The sequence below is a fragment of the Labeo rohita genome, chromosome 23 (genome assembly GCF_022985175.1).
Source record: "Labeo rohita strain BAU-BD-2019 chromosome 23, IGBB_LRoh.1.0, whole genome shotgun sequence".
In the NCBI taxonomy this organism is placed as follows: Eukaryota; Metazoa; Chordata; class Actinopteri; order Cypriniformes; family Cyprinidae; genus Labeo; species Labeo rohita.
This window is the reverse complement of record NC_066891.1, coordinates 21,921,700-21,941,599: the sequence shown is the minus strand read 5'-3', so window position 1 is coordinate 21,941,599 and position 19,900 is coordinate 21,921,700. Positions and strand designations below refer to the sequence as shown.

Genomic DNA, 19,900 nt, shown 5'->3' with positions numbered 1-19,900 from the left:
GTTTTACTCCTGCACATAATGCGAATATAATGCCTCTCTGAATTATTTTGACAAGCAAGACATTCGTGTCGAGGCTTGGTTTTGTCGGGCAATGGTATCGGCATTGCGTTTCATCATGAAACAAGCAGCATCATGAAAAACAATCTTAACCTTTAACTTTTAAAGGGATAGTTCATCCAAAAATGAAAAATCTGTCATTAATTACACGCCCTCATGTCGTTCCAAACTTGCCCTGAGTAAGATATTTTATATAAAAGATGTTTAAATATAGTAGACCAAAAAAAATAGCTGAAATTATTACAATAACCCCCTTCGAAAGTTTGGGAACCCTTGGTTTCTCAATACTGTGTGTGGTTACCTGGATGATCTACGATGGTTGTTCATGAGTTCCTTGTTTGTTCTGAACAGTGAACTGAGTACTGTTCTTCAGAAAAACCCTCCAGGTCCTACAGATTCTTCAGTTTTCCAGCATCTTTTGGATATTTGAACCCTTTCCAGCTGTGACTGTATGGTTTTGAGATCCATCTTTTTACACTGAGGACAACTGAGGGACTCAAACACAGCTATTAAAAAAGGTTCAAACATTCACTGATGCTCCAGAAGGAAACACGAAGCATTAAGAGCTGGGGAGTGAAAACTTTTTGAATTTGAAGATCAAGGTAAATTGTACTTAATTTGTCTAAACATGCAAGTATCTTGTTGCTTCCGAAGGGCAGCAAAGTCTGTCCTCAGTGTGAAAAGATGGATCTCAAAACCATACAGTCACTGCTGGAAAGGGTTCAAATATGCAAAGGATGCTGGAAAACTGAAGTGTCTGCAGGACCTGGAGGATTTTCTGAAGAAAAGTGCTCACTTTACTGTTCACAACTATCACAAAACAAAACAACAGTCGTAGATCATCCAGGTAACCACACACAGTATTAAGAACTAAGGGTTCCCAAACTTTTGAAGGGGTTTATTTTAATAATTTCAGTTATTTTTTTGGTCTTCTATATTTAAACATCTTTTATGTAAAATATCTTACTCCTGACAGTAGTGTTGTCAAAAGACCCGGTACTTCGGTACCAAGTCGGTACTAAAAAAAATTAAATGTTACGGTACCAGGTTTTCTTAAGTACCGGTGGTACCGAGCACCCGGTCAACCCGGTTCTTGCAGCGCTATCCGAAAAGTGCGCAGTTGCGTCTTCTTCATAAAAGCACAAGACACGGCGACCGGTGGTGCTGCTGATGCGGCTGCTCGGAATCCGCTTGTTGTAAAGAAAGGAGGAAGGAGCCACGTGTGGAAATATTTTGTATTTGCGCCTGATGACAAGGGCAACATCATAGATCATCAGAAACCCATTTGCAAACGGTGTCATCGAAGTTCTCTCTCAAAAGGAGGAAATACATCGAACTTAATAAAACACCTCAAAGACCGACACCCAGATTTAATGAAAGTTCAAGCAGGTAAGTTTTAATTTAATTTTATATTTAGAGCTTTCGTTATAAAAATTATACCTTAAATAAACATCGCCATTTGCTTAGTTAATCGTTATCATAAGCGCGGCTAATGCTAACGCGAGTATTAGAATAAACTTCTTTATTAAGTGTTTAATGCTTCTATAGCGTTTATTAAAATACAAACAAACAAAAAAAAAAAAAAAAAAAAAAAAAAAAAAAAAAACAGGACATGATAGTGTACTATTTTTACACACCTGAGGCTTTTAAATGACCTGTGTAGCTAAAATATGTGTTAGAGAACAAATGTTAAAATCGGTCAATCAGAAAAGCAGTTCTAGGCTATAAAATATAGTTCGCGCAGTTTGATTAAATAAAAGTACAGTCAAATGCAGTCCTGTATAGTTTGGTAAAAGATACCATTCATTAACATGACTTAATATATTATCTAACCTCAAGTTACAGTGAGTGAACATTAATTAATGTGTGTGAATGTTATTTTATACAAACATTTGATCGTTCATGTTTGTTCATTGTGCGTTAAATAATGTCAGCAGATACAACTTATTAATACATTTTGAAATTAAGAAGAAATTGCTATGTAACACTTGTTTATTAAGTCATGTTAAATGGAATCTTTTTGTAAAGTGTTTTTAATACTACAGTTTCCGTCTGTGTAACATTGATATCATACACTCAATATAAGTAATCTTATCTAAATTTATTTTAAAAAGCTGAGGTTTGTTATTTACTGAAAAGTTGTATATAAAGTTCTGTTTAGCTGGTGTCAATCTAATGTTGCATTTAGTCAGACTCAGCCCATTGTTTTACTTAAGTATATTATATTTTCCTTTTACAGCTGCAGGCTGAAGAAGACCACAAACCACAAATTCACATGTATGGATCAAGTGCTAGTTTATACAGTGAAAAATGGGGATTCCAGCAAAAGCTTCATCACCTCAGCCCAAAATACCAGCTTCCAAGTCAAAACTTTGTTTTATTTTTGTTTGTTATAAATAAAAATAGTGTGTTGTTCAGTTCATGTTTTTGTGTTTTGATTTGGTACCGAAATTGGTACCGAGAACCGTGGATTTTCACTGGTATTGGTACCGAATACTGAAATTTTGGTACCGTGACAACACTACCTGACAGTGTTAAATAAAAAAATAACATGCATCGTGTATGATCTCTGTTATTTTGTTAAAATGATTCACATTTTCATTTCCAAACTTTCGCATAAAACTGTAGCTTCATAACATTATGGTTGAACCACTGATGTCACATTGACCATTTTAACAATGTCCTTACTACCTTTATGGGCCTTGAAAGCTCTGATTTAATCAAACAACTTGTATTCAGAAGATGAACAAAGATCTTACAGGTTTGGAACGACATCAGTGTGAGTAAATATGACAGAATTTTCATTTTTGGGTGAACTATCCCTTTAAAAATGTTCCGACAGTTTAACAACCCAATACTTCCCTTTTCACCCTTTTTATCTTTATTGATCAATAATCACATTTTTACACGTAAAACTTGTCAAAATACCAATAAAATACTTGTACTATACCTATGTAATTCATCATTTAACTGACATGTTTATTTAAAAAAAAATAAATAAAAAAATCACATCAGTCTCCATATAGAAGGCAAAAAACTGTGGTGATTCGAGTGCAATTTGAAACTACAACACACTGGCATACCTGTCATTCATAAAGTTCAACACATCAGAGTCATTCATTGACGAATCGACTACACTGGTCGCTCTGTATGTGTGTTTTTGCATTCAGTCATTAAAGATAATAGAAAGATGTGTTCACTGTTTTTATCTTATTTTATCACATTTGAATTCAAAATCACGAAATGCAAAAAACTAACATGTTTAGATCATAACTGAACTACACAGATTTTTATCTAATTAAATGTTCACTAGAATGAGAATGTCTGGCTCCCTAATACCACCTGCAAAAATAAATAAATTCATAAATAACTAACAGTTTTAGGTCTCTGATCAAGCAATAAGCTACAGCAACAACAACTCACGGAAGCTACTGTAACATAACGTCAGCTGTTTAACTTTAGCAGTCTTGTTTTAAAGACGTCTTTTCTGCTCACCAAGCCTGCATTTATTTGATCCAAAGTACAGCAAAAACAGCAAAAATTTGAAATATTTGTGCTATTTGAAATAAGTGATTTCTATTTGAATACATTTTAAAATGTAATTTATTCCTGTGATTTCAATGCTGAATTTTTGCATCATTACTCCAGTCACGTGATCCTTCAGAAATCATTGTAATATTCTGATTTGCTGTTCAAAAAAAGTTTATTATTATTATTATGTTGAAAACAGCTGAGTAGATTTTTTCATGTTTTTTTTTTTTTTTTTTTGATGAATAGAAAGTTTAGAAGAACAGCATTTATCTGAAATTAAAATATTTTGTAACATTATAAATGTGTGACTATACTCAACTGTTACATATTGATAACAATAATGATAATAAACAAAATTCTTGAACGGTAAATCAGCATATTAGAATGATTTCTGAAGGATCATGTGACACTGATGATGCTGAAAATTTAGCTTTGATCACAGGAATAACTTTCATTTTAAAATATATTCCCACAGAAAACAGTTATTTTAAATAGTAAAATTATTTAAAATTGTTACTGTTTTTACTGTACTTTGGATCAAATAAATGCAGGCTTGGTGAGCAGAAGAGACTTCTTTAAAAAAACATTAAAAATCTTACTGTTCAAACACTTTTGACTGGTAGTGTATGTAATGTAAAAATGGCCCACTTGCAACTTGCAATGGCGACTCACTTTTGTTTTAAAAGGAGCTGTGTTTGCTAAGCGGTGTTCTGATTGAATTAGGGCTTCAGAGAGGACGACTGGCCCCTTATGAACCCTGCACAACCCTGAAGGCCCTGAATAAGGGAATCATTTATTCAGGATTCTGCTCCAGTGACTGGTCACATTGCTTTTCTATTTTCTCTGGTTTTGTTCATTCAGGAACTGCTGTTGAATAATGCCTATACAGCAGACAGAATGAGTTTGGTTTTTTTTTCTTGCAATAGGATGTGGTTTAAGATATCTATCTCTGCAAACCTTACTGGAACTCATAGTTTTTTGCAAAAAAAATATGCAAATGTGCAAAAACAATGCACACTTTTAGATCATTAAACTGTGTCAGTAAATGTAAAATTAGACTAAACTGACAGACGTCTAACAATAATTGGACAAGTTTGATCAATCCAGAGATAGAATAAATCTCTCAATACAGTACTTGTACTCTCAATACATACTTGTGAGTAAACAGAACCAGAGCACGGTTTCCTGTCTATGTTACACACCCTTGTAAATAAAAACCCCCATCGAAAAAGAAAAGTGCAACGATCCCATGAAATAAAAGTCTAGTGGCTTACACTCCACCTATACGTGCACTTTTAACAGCTTAAAAAAAAAAATAAAAAACTTTAGCACAATATTTCCTGCATTTTTATGCAGTCTGAATTGAATGTGATGAAATTAAATACAGTGAACCATGAAATAATGTCAAGAAAACATGTCTTTCTATTTAATTGTTCTTTGGGCTGCATGCAAAACCAAACACACAACACGACCAGTGTGGTCTGATCTATCTATCTATCTATCTATCTATCTATGTACACACTGGCATTCAAAGGTTTGGCATCAGTAAGATTTTTAAAGAAGTCTTTTCTGCTCATTAAGGCTGTTTATTTGATTAAAAATACATAAAAATAGTGGTATTCTATTTTAATATACTTTCAAATGTATTTTATATTTGTGAAGCAAAGCTGAATATTCAGCATCATTACTCCAGTCTTCAGTGTCAAATAATCCTTCAGAAATCATTATAATATGCTAATTTATTATCGGTGTTGGTCACATTATTTATTTTTTTATTTATTTTTGTTTGGAACCTGTGATACTTTCTTTCAGGGTTCTTTGATGAAGATAAATGAAAACGAACAGCATTTATTTAAAATAGAATTCTTTTCTAACAATATACACGACGGTTCAAAAGTTTGGGTTCAGTACATTTTTATTCTCTCTCTTTTTGAAAGAAATTAATATTTTTATCCAACAAGGACGTGTTAAATTGATAAAAAGTAATAGCAAAGTATAAGTCTTTGCTATCATTTTATCAATTTAACACATCATTTCTGTTAGAAAAGATTTCTATTTTGAATAAATACTGTTTTTAACTTTTTAAAAGTGAAAAAAATCCTGAAAAAAACTATCACAGGTTCCAAAAAAATAATAATGCATTTAACTGTGCTTTAACTATGGCTGATGAAAATTCAGCTTTGCGTCAAAAAAAAAAAAAAAAAATATATATATATATATATATATATATATATATATATATATATTTTGCACTTTAAAGGTATGCTATATCTCTCTTCTAACCATAATGAACAAAAAAACGACTGATTATGACTCACCCTGCCCTACACAGATTTTCGTCCAATCAAATGCTCTCTAAAATGAGAATGTCCCGCCCCCTAATTCCACTTGCAATGTGTTGCAAGTAAATAACGGTTAATGGATGTCATGTAACTCTACATAAAAGTACTTAAAGATCTAATAATTATAATAATTTGTAGGTCTCAGTTGCTTACGTAAATTTCATTTAGCTAGTGTTCCTTGCTTTATTCCCAGCCAAAACATGATTTCCTCAGAATGGTGCTGGTCATGGGCATCTCTGCTCACATTTTCAGGAGACAACGGTCTGGTTTAATTCATGCCAAATGCACCACTACAAGCAAGACAATGCAAGCACAGTGTTCTCTGTGAACTTAAGAGTGTGACTTTGTGGAACGAATGAAGTAAGCTCACTAAATCTGATTCCTGGTACAGCAGAGATGCTGAAGATATCAAAGCAGCTGAGTTTGACTGGCATGCCCACGTGGAAGCTTACTTGGTGTTTCAAAACATGTCATTCTTCTGGCTAAATATAGACCTCGTTGTTGTCACCACAAACTAAGAAGGCTACATACTTACACCGTGATTATTCAATTTCGTCAAGTGACAGACATGCCCGTGATGCGCTCATCATAAAAATTCAGGCTTCATGACTTCCTCCGAGAAACCCAAAGGTCACGAACAGTCATCGATCGGACATAAATATCTCCTAACCTCGGGAATTCTCTCTCTGACGTCAGAGCTCCACGCGCGCCGTGTCTCCCCTCCGTTTCCGCAGCGACACGCGCGAACGCGTTCAAAGCTCTACGCCGCCACGCGACACCGCGGGCCCCGCCCCCTCCCGAACGCGGCGACGGGCACGCGCACACAGAATTCATTCACCCGAAGGTCCCGCGCGTGCATCGCGAACGCGCTTTACTACACAGCCAGCGAAAGGGAAAAAAGAACAGCGTTCGAGACGAAAACGCACAAAAAGGCGTTCGGGGTTTATTCTAACTGCTTACCTAAAATATGTGTTTGAAACACCTAAGTCAAAGGAGGTGACAGAGGATAACCTGAGCTTTATCCTCCTCCCCCACTTCCTAGATGTTTGATTTGAAAATATCCCCTCATACAACGCTATAATCCGTGCATTCGCTTTCACTCTCCGTTGCACCCAAATGCCTCAAACCAACCAAAGCAGCACATGCTGCTTAACGCATAGCGATTTAAAACATCGACCGAGTGTGCTATGCAAATATTGGTTTTATGATGAACAAATCAAGCCCGTAATGCCCGTGACACACGCATACACACCGGGCGCACTCGGTCTTCCTGTAATAACTGTACACTGAAAACACATCACTCCCCGAGCACGACTGCTGCATGGGGCTCACAAAACACATCTTACAGCAGATGACAACTCAGTTTGGCTTTCCAGCCATCTATCTATCCCATCCTGATGAAGCGAAACGGGAGACGCGAAAATAAGCGGTATTCCCTCCTCGACTGCGAATAAGCGCTGTAGTCTATCTCGAAGACATTCAACCTCTCTATTTCTAGGAAAGCTTCGTTCCTACCAAGCCATAGAAGTTCATTCCTGCCCCTTAGACTGCACAAAAAGCAAATGCAGAAACAGAAGATTGGGATTTACGGAGGACGACCCGTTCTCCGGGAAAAAAACGGGAAAGAACCCACCATCCACTGGCAAACTCAACGCTTATGCTGTTGAAAAACGCTAAGGATGACCATACTTACAATTTTGGCATGAAAATGATCTGGAGGGCGGTAGCCGTTTCGTTTTCTGAAGCACATCCGTTTGTTTTTGGGCTGTTTTGTGGGTAAAATACAGTATCTTTTTTTCCTCCAATGTTCCAGCTTGAGAATCGACACCCTTACGGAGGCAGGCTGAGGATGAATTGCGCATGCGCTGATTTAGACAGTTCTACTCAGTCGATTGACGAAGGACTTCCTCGGTAATTGTCATTTCCAGCGGAACTTTTCAAGTTGGTCTTCCTTTAATCAGCCGGCTGAAATAATACACAATGTGGTGAATCAAACAATAAAACAAAAGTGTTTGTATAAAGAGCACTTTTTGGGGGGCTACAACACGACTAGGCCTTGCATTACTTGATTTTCATGCAGTCTGTCTTTCCCTTTAATGCGTTCTCTCTAATATTTGTGAATGCCTCTAGCACTTCTAATTTTTTTTACATAACAGGTACAGTTTACAGTCTGCAAATCAGGCATATGATGTTTTAACATCGCATGTCTATTATTCTAACCACTATAGATTATAATCATGTCTTTATACAAATGTTGTTAATATCCAGCAGGGGGCGCCAAACACTAAGGAGAACGGCGCGTCACAAAAATCCCACAACTGCATTTCTGCAAGATTCTTGAAGATAGAAATGTTCAAAGAAATGCGTTAATATACAAGCTGTATTACTTTAGATAATCTAGATTCGTTTTACTGCAAGATACCATGTGATTTTACTAACAGAGGTACTGCCTCTCTCCTGATACTCCACTTTTATTTCAGTAGTTACTGACTATAGGATGGTTAAGGGTTATGGGGGGACATCTGTGTGATGGCCACTTGGTGTCAGTAAAGCTCTCTGCCACATTGTAAAGCTAAAACCCCTCCCCACACACCATTAAGAAGTCCGCATTTTGATTTATCATATGATTAAATGCTTATCCCTCCTAAAAGCACCTACTTTGCTGAGCATTTAGTTAGTGGGAGCAATAAGAATGTCTTTAAAAAGCATTTGGTAGCTATATTTCTTTTAGGTATAATTAATGATCGTCTATGTTGTTAAGGCTACAGGCAATTTTCTCTCCCTACCTTTAAGTAGCAGCTCGGCTAATTGTGTTATCTGGTTCCTGTCATCTTCGGCTTCACCCCCGTCTTTAATCTAACAGACATGAAATTGACCAATCTTTCACCCTCCCTCCCCTCTAATTACAATGCTGACATAATGACTTTAAGCCATAATTAAGTTGAATTCTGACTTTGTTGAGGAGCACCAAAATGTTCACTCAGAGTGGAAAAATATGTATGTGAAGGCATGTTTATACACCAAGGACAATGACGATAGTGATACTGATACGTGTGAAAACAGCACAGAAGAACTATGTTGTTGGTGTCACTTTCATAATGATTTTAGCATTTAGAGTCTGCAAAACAACTATAACAATGACGATACATAGTGAAATATTATTATTGCAATCACTTTTTTTTCATTGACAGCCAATCAGAAAGTGTTTGAGCATTTAAAGCGGCAGACAATATTAACTGCAGTGTGCACAATAAACAGAATGTTATTATGAGTTTTTGTCAAAGCTAATGTAGTTATCTAAAGTTATTGTTCTTGGTGTAAACTGGCCTTAAAGGGATAGTTCACTCATAAATGAAGACAAGCTTTTCTGAGCTTTATAATGGCTGTGAATGGGTGTTGAGATTTTAAAATCCAATAAAGTGCATCCATCCATTATAAAAAGTACTCCACATGACTCTGGGGGGTTAATAAATGCCTTCTGAGGTGAACTGATGCATTTGTGTAAGAAAAATATCCAAATTTAAAACTTTGTAAACTATAACCTCTAGCTTGTGCTAACTGTTGTACATGTGTTCATGAGAGAGTGGTGTTTCAGTGAACGATGTAGGATGTAGGTAAGACTTAAACCCTGGAAATGTTGTGGAGTATTTTTTATGATGGATGGATGCACTTTATTAGACTTCAAAACCTCAACAGCCATTCACTGCCATTTTGAAGCTTGGAAGAGCCAGGATTTTTTTTTAATACAACTTTTTTTTATTAATCTGAAAGATAAAAGTTACATGTATCTATAGGATGGCTTGAGTAAATCACTTTTGGTTTGGTTTGGTAATAAGGATTTCCTTAATAGAAAAACTCATCGTTAGCTTTTGGTTACGAAAAAAAAAAAAAAAAAAAACGAATTGTTAAGGAAACATTTAATGTTTGCTGATAGAGTAACTTAACTATAACGCTAATGCCATAGAGAAATGATATTGCTGGAATTGATAAAACATTGATAACCAATCAGAATCTATCCTGCTTTAGTGGTTCTCAGCTCTGGTCCTCAGGGCCCACTGCTCTGCACATTTTGTATGTTTCTGAATCTGATAAACTCAGTTCTGTTTATGGATTTTTCTCCTAACAAGCTGATGATCTGAATCAGGTGTGGTAAATGAGGGAGACATACAAAATGTGCAGCGCAGTGGGCCTTGAGGACTTGAGGAACACTGCTTTAAAGGATGAATTCACTCCCAGAATATAAAACTCCTGACAATTCCCTCCATGTCATCCAAGATGTTCATGTCTTACTTTCTTCAGTTGAAAAGAAATTAAGATTTTTAAGGAGAACATTATTTTTCTCCATAGAGTGGACTTCAATGGGGATAAACGGGTTGAAGGCCCAAACTGGTCCACCACCTGAGGAATAAGGGTCTTATCTAGTTACACAATCAGCTATTTAAAAAAAAAAAAAGGTACAATTTATATCATTTTTAACCACAAATGCTCATCTTGCACTGGCTTGACTTCACGCATTATATAATCAAACCTAGTGTTTACAAAGCAAACATGCAAAGGAAGTCTAACGCTCTTTACAAAAAAAAAAGTAAAACAACTGGATGGTTTTGAAGTTGGAGGAGAAAATGAGATGGAGTTTTTCGTCCTACTCTACCTTTTTGAACTGAAGTACACAGATGGACTATGACCTTTCTAACATGATTACGTAATGCGTGAAGTCGTAGATGGGCATTGCAGAGCTAGTGCAAGATAAGCATTTGTGGTTAGAAAGTATAGAAATGTGTATTTTTTTTTTTGTAGAAAATGACCAATTATTCCGCTAGATAAGACCTTTATTCCTTGGCTGGGATCATGTAGACCCTTTTGAATATGCACTGAAACTGCAGTTTGGACCTTCAACCCACTGGTCCCCATTAAAGTCCACTATATGGAGAAAAATCCTGGAATGTTTTCCTCAACAAAGAAATTCTTTTTGACTGATGAAAGAAAGACATGAACATTTTGGACGACCTGGGGGTAAATTATCAGGAATTTTTCATTCTGGAAGTGAACTAATCCTTTAAAGAGCTTGTGGATTAAAATCAGCAGAAAACAAAACTGCAGAGTGTCAGTGTGTTATCTTCATAGTTATTGTTCTTGGTGTGAACAGGCCTATAGTTTTAAAAAGTAGATTTAAATTGAAAAGAATAGCAGAGTCCACAACACAACTGTAACGATAAAGGCCCCTTCACACCACGAAGGCTAACCATGAGCTCACTTTCTATCATAACGTCAGCAATCTGCAAGGTTATTAGAGGGCAGTTCTATTACTCGGACACTCACATCTTACAGACTGACATTCTGCTCACAGTCCGACCTCCCGCTGCCAGATTCACCCCCCGATGCTTCACAGACACTTCACACACAAAAAAGCCTTGCTGCCAGCAATCTGTGTTTGACTGCTACTGACATAGCAAGCTGCCCTGTTCTTTACTCTCACTTCTGTTTGCTGGTGATGTTGGTCTGGGCTCTTTTTTTCATCCTGGAAACCTCTGTGCCTCAGCTGAAGACTTTCATTTTGTCTAGATGGGTTTTTGCTCTCGATCATAATCTGCTGAGATGGGATTACTGAACATCCACTCTCCACTTTGGCATCCCCCTTTGGTTTCCACATGAAAGAAAAACTAGTTTGGAGACATAGGAGAATCTATGAAATATGATATAATAAGATCAGAGGTTTAGACCTCTGGTTATTGGAACTGCAGCACATTGGATTATATACAACAATCCTCTAATCTGATATTGCTTAAATATGAATGAATATTTCTAAAACTGAACAGAATTAAGGATATATGATACTGTATATTGTTACTTTACATGTATGTATACATTACTTTACATGTATATTGAAAAACTTAAACTTAATTTTTTTTTAATGAAAAGTAGAAATGTTGCCTTGAGTTGAAGTACTAAAAATTATAATATAAACAACAAACTAATAAAATGATAACAAAAAGCAAAACTAATGAAAAAGCTAAATAAAAATAAAATAATTCAATTATAATTAATTAATTTATAATTTCTAAAATAAAAATAACGATTATTGGCTTTACATCATAATTTGACAGAATCCCTAAACATAATATAATTGCTTTACTGGTTTGTGATAGTAAGATAATATTTATCTTGAAATTTTAACTAAGAAAGTCCAATGCATAAATATTTTGCATGGCCACAATATACTCTGCATTTTCAGAAAATATATTCCTTTTTGTCTTCAGTCATCTACGATTGATTGTCAGGCCCTTCTCATCTAGGATTTCTTCAACTCTTCGTCTCTAAAATAGAGCACAGAAGAAAATGTAAGCAACTGAGGGTGCTGCAAATTTAATTTGAAAAGTTCATGTTCTTAAAAATGCCCTTCCAAGTTTATTTATATGTATGTCTATTCATGTAGCAGACGCTTTTATCCAAAGCGACTTAAAGTGAGGAACTGTACAACATGAACATTTCATAAGTAGTTGAATTATAGGAATAGTTCACCCAGAAATGCAGAAATCTGTCATTATTCACTCACCCTCCTTTCATTCCAAACTTGTGTAGCTTTTTTTTTTCTTCTTCTAAACAGAATAGATGATATTTTGAATAGTTTGAAGATTGTCAACTGGTTTGTGTATAAAATTAAAGTAAATGGGGTCCAAAACAATGACTTTCATTTAGCGATATTAAAACACTATTAAAAGCAATTGCAGTGAAGCTGGAATAAACAAAACAAATATACACTACCAGTCAAAAGTTTTTGAACAGTAAGATTTTTAATGTTTTTTTAAGAATTCTCTTTTGCTCACCAAGCCTGCATTTATTTGATCCGAAATACAGCAAAAGATTTTTTACTATTTAAAGTAACTGTTTTCTATTTGAATATATTTTAAAATGTATTTTATTCCTGTGATCAAAGCTACATTTTCAGCATCATTACTAGTCTTCAGTGTCACACGATCCTTCAGAAATCATTCTAATATGCTGATTTTCTGTTCAAGTAACATTTATTATATTATTATTATTATTATTATTATTATTTAAAACAACTGAGTATGTTTTTGCAGGATTATTTGAGGAATAGAAAGATCCAAAGATCAGCATTTATCTGAAATAAAAAGTTCATGTAACATTATACACCATACCATTCAAAAGCTTGAAGTCAGTAATTTTTTTTTTTAGAAATGAATACTTTTATTTAGCAAGGATGCTTTAAATTGATCAAAAGTATTGATAGAGACATTTATAATGTTACAAAAGATTTTAAGATTTCTAATGTTTTTTAATGTCTTTTTTGCTCAGCAAGTCTGCGTTTATTTGATCCAAAACACAGCAAAAAACAGTAAAATTTTGAAATATTTTTACTATTTTAAATAATTGTTTTATATTTGAATATATTTTAAAATGTAATTTATTCTTGTGATTTCAAAGCTGAATTTTTAGCATCATTACTCCATTCACACGATCCTTCAGAAATCATTCTAATATTCTGATTTGCTGCTGAAAATAAAATAAATAAATAAAATAAAATAAAATAAAATAAAATAAAATAAAATAAAATAAAATAAAATAAAATAAAATAAAATAATGAAAAATGTAAACTACACACAAATCATACATTTAACCTCGGCAACATTAATAGATATGTTGAAGCTGAATAACTAAAATTGCTAACTGCAAATAAATAAAAACTCAAATAGAATAGAATAGAATAGAATAGAATAGAATAGAATAGAATAGAAATTATTTTAAATAGTAAATATTTCCGTTTTTTGCTGTATTTTAAATTAAATAAATGCAGGCTTGGTGAGCAGAAGAGACGTCTTTAAAAAAACATTACAAATCTTACTGTTCAAAAACATTTGACTGGTAGTGTATAAAAAATAAAATAAAAGATGAAAAATGCAAAGTACACTAAAATTATAAATTTAGCCTTGGCAACATTAATAGATATGTTGAAGCTGAATAACTAAAATTGCTAACTGCAAATAAATAAAAACTGAAACTGAACTAGAAATAAAACTGGAAAAAAATAAAAATAAAACCTTAATATAATAATATCATTATTAAGTAACACTACAGAAAATGACAAAAGCACATAATAAAATTGCTAAAATGAAACAAAAATCAAAACAAACAAAATGATATAAAATCTTATTCGAAATATAAACAATTAACAGTCATACAAGCTTGTAACAAGTTGGAACAGAATGAGCACATGTTGACAGGATTTTCATTTTTGGGTGAACTATTCGTTTAAGTGGAAAAAAAGTATTCGCTTCCAAAGGCTATTAGCATTAAAAATACATACAATCTCAGTGACATTATTGACTTATTCAACTGGACAGTTTCAGGTTTTATATTTCCGTCACTTACATAAAACCCACAGCTGATGAAGCCCCCAAGTACTGATCTACAGATCAATAAATCAGGCAGGTTTGATGTGAGTGTGCACTTTTTTGAGCTCCTCACACAATAACAGCTCAATCTGAATCCCTGAACACTCTGAATGTCATGAATCAGTAATGTCAGTCCTGTCACTGTAGGGTCTCACATGGTAGCAGTTGAACCGAGTATCCTGATGTTATACAGATTGGCACTGCATTGACATTTTCCATCTAAAGATAACATGACTTTGAAAGGACAGTCAGATTAGAACCCCTGTTGTCATGATTCTTATGAATGCTTTTTTACTGAAGAACCCTTTAGGGCAAAATAAAGGTTGAGACAAAACAGAAGCAGTCGCTTAAATATCCACCTGCTGAGGGGAGATAATGGGACCGCGCTTCTCCACCTGTTAGAATATGTGGAGATCTGGAGGAGACCCTCTCTTTTTCTCTCTCTCTCTCACTTTCTACGCTCATGCTTATTTAGGAGATACCATCAGGACTGTGACGGTCGATGAGAAATTGTCAAGAGGGAGCTGCTTAACGTTATTACGGCATTACAGCAGTGGGAAAGGGGAAATGAAGCAAAGATCAGGCTCTCTCTGCTCATCGAAGAACATTTCGGGTCCTGACTCGGACATTCCCCCCGGTTACAGTACATTTACATTGATAATGAAAGAAAAGTATTGGCTATCTAAGAGATTTTTATACGTTTTAAGCAAATATATCCACCTGTAATTGGTCCATGCAGTCTGTGTGGTTTATCTTCCTCTCACTCACAGGGAGTAGCTGCTCCAGGCGCACAGCCCTCTGCGCGTTAGACTGGCATGAAATCATTAAGCTAATTTCCTGCTCCTGAACATTCGTAGAAGAGAGAGATTAGACTTTTAGGCAAGCGTCAAAGAGACAAATGCTGTATTGAGTTTCCTTCCAAAGATTTGGGTGAGATTTATATCATTAACATGTTCACACTCTGGTAACTATAGGGGGTCGTGTGTTCTTTGATTAAAGGTGCACTTAGTTTTATTTTTGGCACTGTTAACATTTTTTTTTAAAGAAAATCATTTTGAAAAATGTGTTTAAAGTCACAATGAAATTGAAGGAGCAACAGATTTTTTTTCTTTGATATTGTGACATACATCTGGGTGTAAACGATTAGGCCTATTGGAAAAGGAAAAAATACAATAAAAAATCATTAAGAGCCAGGGGGTGAAAACTTTTGAACAGAATGGAGATGTGTACATTTTTCTTATTTTGCCTAAATATCATATTTTTTTCATTTAGTACTGCCCTTCAGAGGCTACAGAAGATAGCATGTTACATGTTTCCCAGAAGATAAAATAAGGTAAATTTACCCTAATCTTCAAATGCAAAAAAGACTCTTAATGCATTGTTTCCTTCTAAAACATCAGTGAGTGTTTTAACCCTCTGTAATAGTTGCATATGAGTCCCTCAGTTGTCCTCAGTGTGAAAAGATGGATCTCAAAATCATACAGTCATTGTTGGAAAGGGTTCAAATACACAAAAATGCTGGAAAACAAAAGAATTTGGTTGAGACCTTAAAGATTTTTCTGAAAAACAGCAGGCAGTTTAACTGTTCAGGACAAACAAGGGACTCATGAACAACTATCACTAAACAAAATCACAGCTGTGGATCATTCAGGTAAAAACACAGTATTCAGAATCAAGGGGATGTAAACTTTTGAACCAGGTCATTTATATATAAATATATATAAATGCAACTATTATTTTCTCTCTATCTTATAATATCTATATCCTAAATATCTTATTTAGGTCAGTACTAAATAAAAAACAACATGCAATTTGTATGATCCCTCTAATTTTGCTTAGATAATGAACATTTTTAATGTTTCTGAAAAGGGGATGTGAACACTTGACCTTAACTGTATTTCTGCAGCCTACTAAATATTACTTTTATATGTGAAATCAATCAATCAGTCAATCATGACTGATCATATACAACAATCATTCCGCTAAAACAGCTACTATCCACCTTATTTTTCCCATAAGAGCAGGTGTGGCCATATTGATGTTACTCGGATGTAAACGACAGCATGGATTGCATGGTTAATGTACTACTAAATACAATGTTCTGCTAATTTATACTGTCTAAACCACAGAAAAAAACGTAAGCTGCTAAATCATATAGAGAATGACTTAGTAAGCAGGAAAGGGTGTAATATTTTGACAAACTAAAGTTAATAGGTGGTAAAGATACGTACGAGCAGTATTTATTAAGATATTAGCCTAATATTTCACCTACCTGACCGGAAATGATAAAAACAAACATGAATGTTGTCAAGATTTTTGCCCTGGTTCAGTTCGGCCAACCACAAACGACTGCACTCTTCTCCTTTATTTGTTATAACTTTTGGTAGTCTATACTATTCCAAATGTTTTTCCCATTCCAACCGATTAGTACAGCCCAAAACATTACAATAATTGACCGTATCAACAGCAATAATCAGCAAAATATGCGAGTTTCGTTCAGTTCAATGGCGTTGTTTACGGTCAGTGGCGCCAATATGGCCGACTGATGACGCGTCATGAAAACACTCTATTGGTGTGTAAAGGCGGATTTACTAAGTGCAGCTTTAAGTGTTTGCACATAATAAAATATACTGTTATTTTAAGAAAAATTCCTGCCTTCAGGTGTTGATAGTGTTGCCTCAGTTGTCTAACACGATTCCTCGCCTCAGCGGCCTTTAATTGCGCTGTGAGCTGATTTTGACGCTCAGCAGCGGCGGTGAGTTTGCAGACCTGGCGGGAATTTTGATTATTCTGATGCGCATGCACGCGCTGGTTTGCCGCTGCCATCCAGCTCTGTACTTCTTTAGACGGCTCGCTGTAGGCTTCATGACGAGTTCTCTGCTGAGGGCATATCTTCAAACAAATTCTGCTCTGAGATTGTCGTCCTGCCATCTTTGACTTCCACAACAGGGTGTGAGCATGACCTGCACAACAAATTGCTTTTTAAGTACAAGAAGAGGCTATTATATATATATATATATATATGTACAACAGCAACAAACTTTACAAACTAACACACTTTTCAAATGCCCAGCTAACGTCCATTTTTTTTTTATGTTCTCAAATGTATTTATTTATTTATTTATTTATTGTGGTTATGCAACTGTAATGGGAATGGGCTATGGGAATGTTATTTTTGAATGTTCTCTGAACATTCTGAAACACGTTGCCATGACAACGTGTAACATTCAAAAAAACGTTAGACGAGCATCCAACTAACACATTTAAGAAACAAAACTTTCCATAAACAGTGTAAAATTACATTTTTGTGCTGACATTTTGAGAACATTATTAAAGACCAGGCAACTCTGAATGAACATTGTATTAAAGCTACTGGAAGAATGTTTCTTCATAATTTTGAGAGAACATTAGTTAAAGTTCTGAGAACATTGTTAGCACTATGATGAATGAACTGTTTGTGTTCACTTTTCTAAGTTTTAAATAAAATGTAGGGGAGAGTGTGGTAAGATTAGCCATTTTTTTACTTGTGGTTCTCAAGATAAGGGGAAATGAGGCAGAAGTACAATGAAGTTATCTAAAGTAATTTCAGGACGTTTCCTTTCATTTTAAATGATCAGAATGTTTCTATGACAAAACGTTGTAAAATTATGGCTTCTTATAAAAAACTTCCTTCATTCTAATTCTTTTTTTTTTTTTTTTTTTTTACTCAAACTCTCTGTTTAGTCTGTTTGGGGAAGGTTAAAACTTTGGTGTTTAACATATTGTTTCAGAAAAGATTTGAAATTATACTTTATTTGATTGGTTTTGTTTTGTCTAATTTAGCTTTAAGAAAAGCTGAAGCTCTATGAAATTTGATTAATACGTTTTTTAAAGAGGTAAATGATCTTTCAATTTCACATGGGTTTAAATCAGATTCAAACAGATGATCAGTTTTCACCCATTTGGTTCATCTTACCCACTGACTCTGGTCAATTTACCCCAAACCTGGGGCAAATTGAGCCAAGACAGGAATAACTGTCAGTAAAACTAATAAACATTTTAGTCAAAAGATTCTTGGCGTTGTAGCTTTTCCTGCAATGTCAAACAAACCATTAAGGACTACAGGTGGAAAGATATATTTGAATATAATGTGATGAAAAGCATCTTCTGGTTCTCAGAGAAGGATTTGCTGTACTTGTACACTGTCTCTGTCAAATAAACTACAAATAATGTGTGTATATTTGACAAACTAAACGAGTTGTATAATATCAAAATACCAGTTTATACTTCAGAGATTTAACTTAACTTCAGTGCCTTATGATGAGGTAAGTTAAATTATTAGCTCAACTTACCCAACAGCATTTGGCTCACTTTGCCCCATAGCTGGCATTTTTGAAAAAACAAAAAAACAAAAACAAAAACAAAAAAAATCGTTTGCATGGTTTTATATGTTGCTAACTTACCTATGTGCATCATAAATATTTTTAGACCCAGATAAATTTGCATTGATGTAACAGCCAATCATTCATTCATTAATACCACATTTCGCACAGACACAGTTTTGCGTAGGGCCCCCTGAAGTCCAGGATCAGCACTGTTCTGGCAGAAATGATGTGTGATTCCAAAATACATCGTCACATGACAGTAAAAGTGTACAGCTGCCAAGATACAGGGTGGGTCAACTTACCCACTGGCTCAACTTACCCCACTCTCTCTTATATAGCATGTTGGAGTACATTTTACAAGGAAACACTATTTCAGTCTTTCTATTTCAAAATGTCACATTTAAACTGGTTTGTTATTAGAAATTATTAGAAATTAGAAAAGAGTGAAAACTGTTTCAAAGTAAATCCACCAAATAGGGCCTACTTTGAGGGGCACTTTTCTGTTTACTTCTTCTCACTTGTGCACTTTGAACAATGTTGCTGAAAACTAGATTTGTAGATACACAAAACACATTAAAGGAAAAAAGATCATAACAAACGTTTAATTAATAAATTAAACATTTAATTATAAAAACACATAATGTGTTTGAACGAGGAAGCGATTCGAGGAGTCAGTCATTCTTAACGCACAAAAGATATAAATATACCTTGCAGAAAGCTTCATGAAACGAATATGATTGAATCGTTTTGGTGAACTTTTTCAGATGATGCAATAACTGACAGACATAAAAACCTCATCGTAACATTTAAGCAAACGTTTTCAGAGTCATCTCTGCTCATTCCTCTAGCTTTATAAACCTCACAGATCTGTATATCAACCATACGTGAAACGTATTTAAGACTAGTTTAAAACTGTTTACCTCACAAAACACAAACGAGTTCCTCCCTTCTGTCCCCGACGAAGTAAACATGCGCTGTTTACTAAAGTCGTCATGGTGACATGATCTTTGTCTTGTAAACAAAAGCAATGAACCAGTTCTGTATGAAAGTATAGGTCAGTGAAATGATACTCCAGTATTCATATCCAATTACAGTCTGAAACACGTTTTAGTTCATTCAAACAATAGCTTGCAAGTGCTAATATTAGCCTATTTTGGACATCACTTCTTTTTATACATTATGTATTTGAGAC

At 34.7% G+C, this 19,900-nt stretch overlaps 2 protein-coding genes across 8 annotated transcripts in view; both read right to left on the bottom strand.

Moving 5' to 3' along the window:
- The window catches only part of rgs19 (regulator of G protein signaling 19), a 51,622-nt gene extending 43,812 nt beyond the window's left edge, over window positions 1–7,810 (bottom strand). For 2 of the 5 annotated variants that reach the window (XM_051096769.1, XM_051096770.1), the window contains exon 1: window positions 7,624–7,805. Coding sequence is in view for 2 of the 5 variants with exons in the window: in XM_051096767.1 (XP_050952724.1) it covers window positions 7,624–7,680 (57 nt within the window). In the remaining 3 variants the exon portion in view is untranslated. Of the gene's footprint in view, window positions 1–7,623 lie in introns of all 5 variants that reach the window. The other 3 variants (XM_051096767.1, XM_051096771.1, XM_051096768.1) reach the window with 3 other exon arrangements.
- Window positions 7,811–11,291: 3,481 nt separating this feature from the next.
- On the bottom strand, window positions 11,292–19,677 carry LOC127154895 (protein LKAAEAR1-like). Of its 3 annotated transcripts, XM_051096775.1 has the most exons (5): window positions 18,676–18,695; window positions 17,000–17,307; window positions 15,065–15,187; window positions 12,150–12,244; window positions 11,292–11,590 (listed from the first exon to the last, which is right to left on the bottom strand). In XM_051096775.1, the coding sequence occupies exons 1-4, from the start codon at window positions 18,683–18,685 to the stop codon at window positions 12,188–12,190; spliced, it is 498 nt and encodes a 165-aa protein (XP_050952732.1). In that variant the 5' UTR covers window positions 18,686–18,695; the 3' UTR covers window positions 11,292–11,590; window positions 12,150–12,187. The 3 variants fall into 3 exon arrangements, with proteins under 3 accessions (XP_050952732.1, XP_050952734.1, XP_050952731.1); XM_051096777.1 differs by lacking the exons at window positions 11,292–11,590; window positions 18,676–18,695 and adding an exon at window positions 19,629–19,677 and having other exon boundaries at window positions 11,923–12,244; XM_051096774.1 differs by lacking the exon at window positions 11,292–11,590 and having other exon boundaries at window positions 11,923–12,244.
- Window positions 19,678–19,900: the final 223 nt, after the last annotated feature.

Bases quoted from the DNA above. Each gene is read 5' to 3' on its own strand.
- LOC127154895 (XM_051096775.1), bottom strand. The intron at 15,188-16,999 runs GCAGGAATTTTT...ACGAATGTTCAG, and splicing joins AACACTATCAACACCTGAAG to GAGCAGGAAATTAGCTTAAT. The intron at 12,245-15,064 runs GTGGATATATTT...GCTCTATTTTAG, and splicing joins ACTGCATGGACCAATTACAG to AGACGAAGAGTTGAAGAAAT.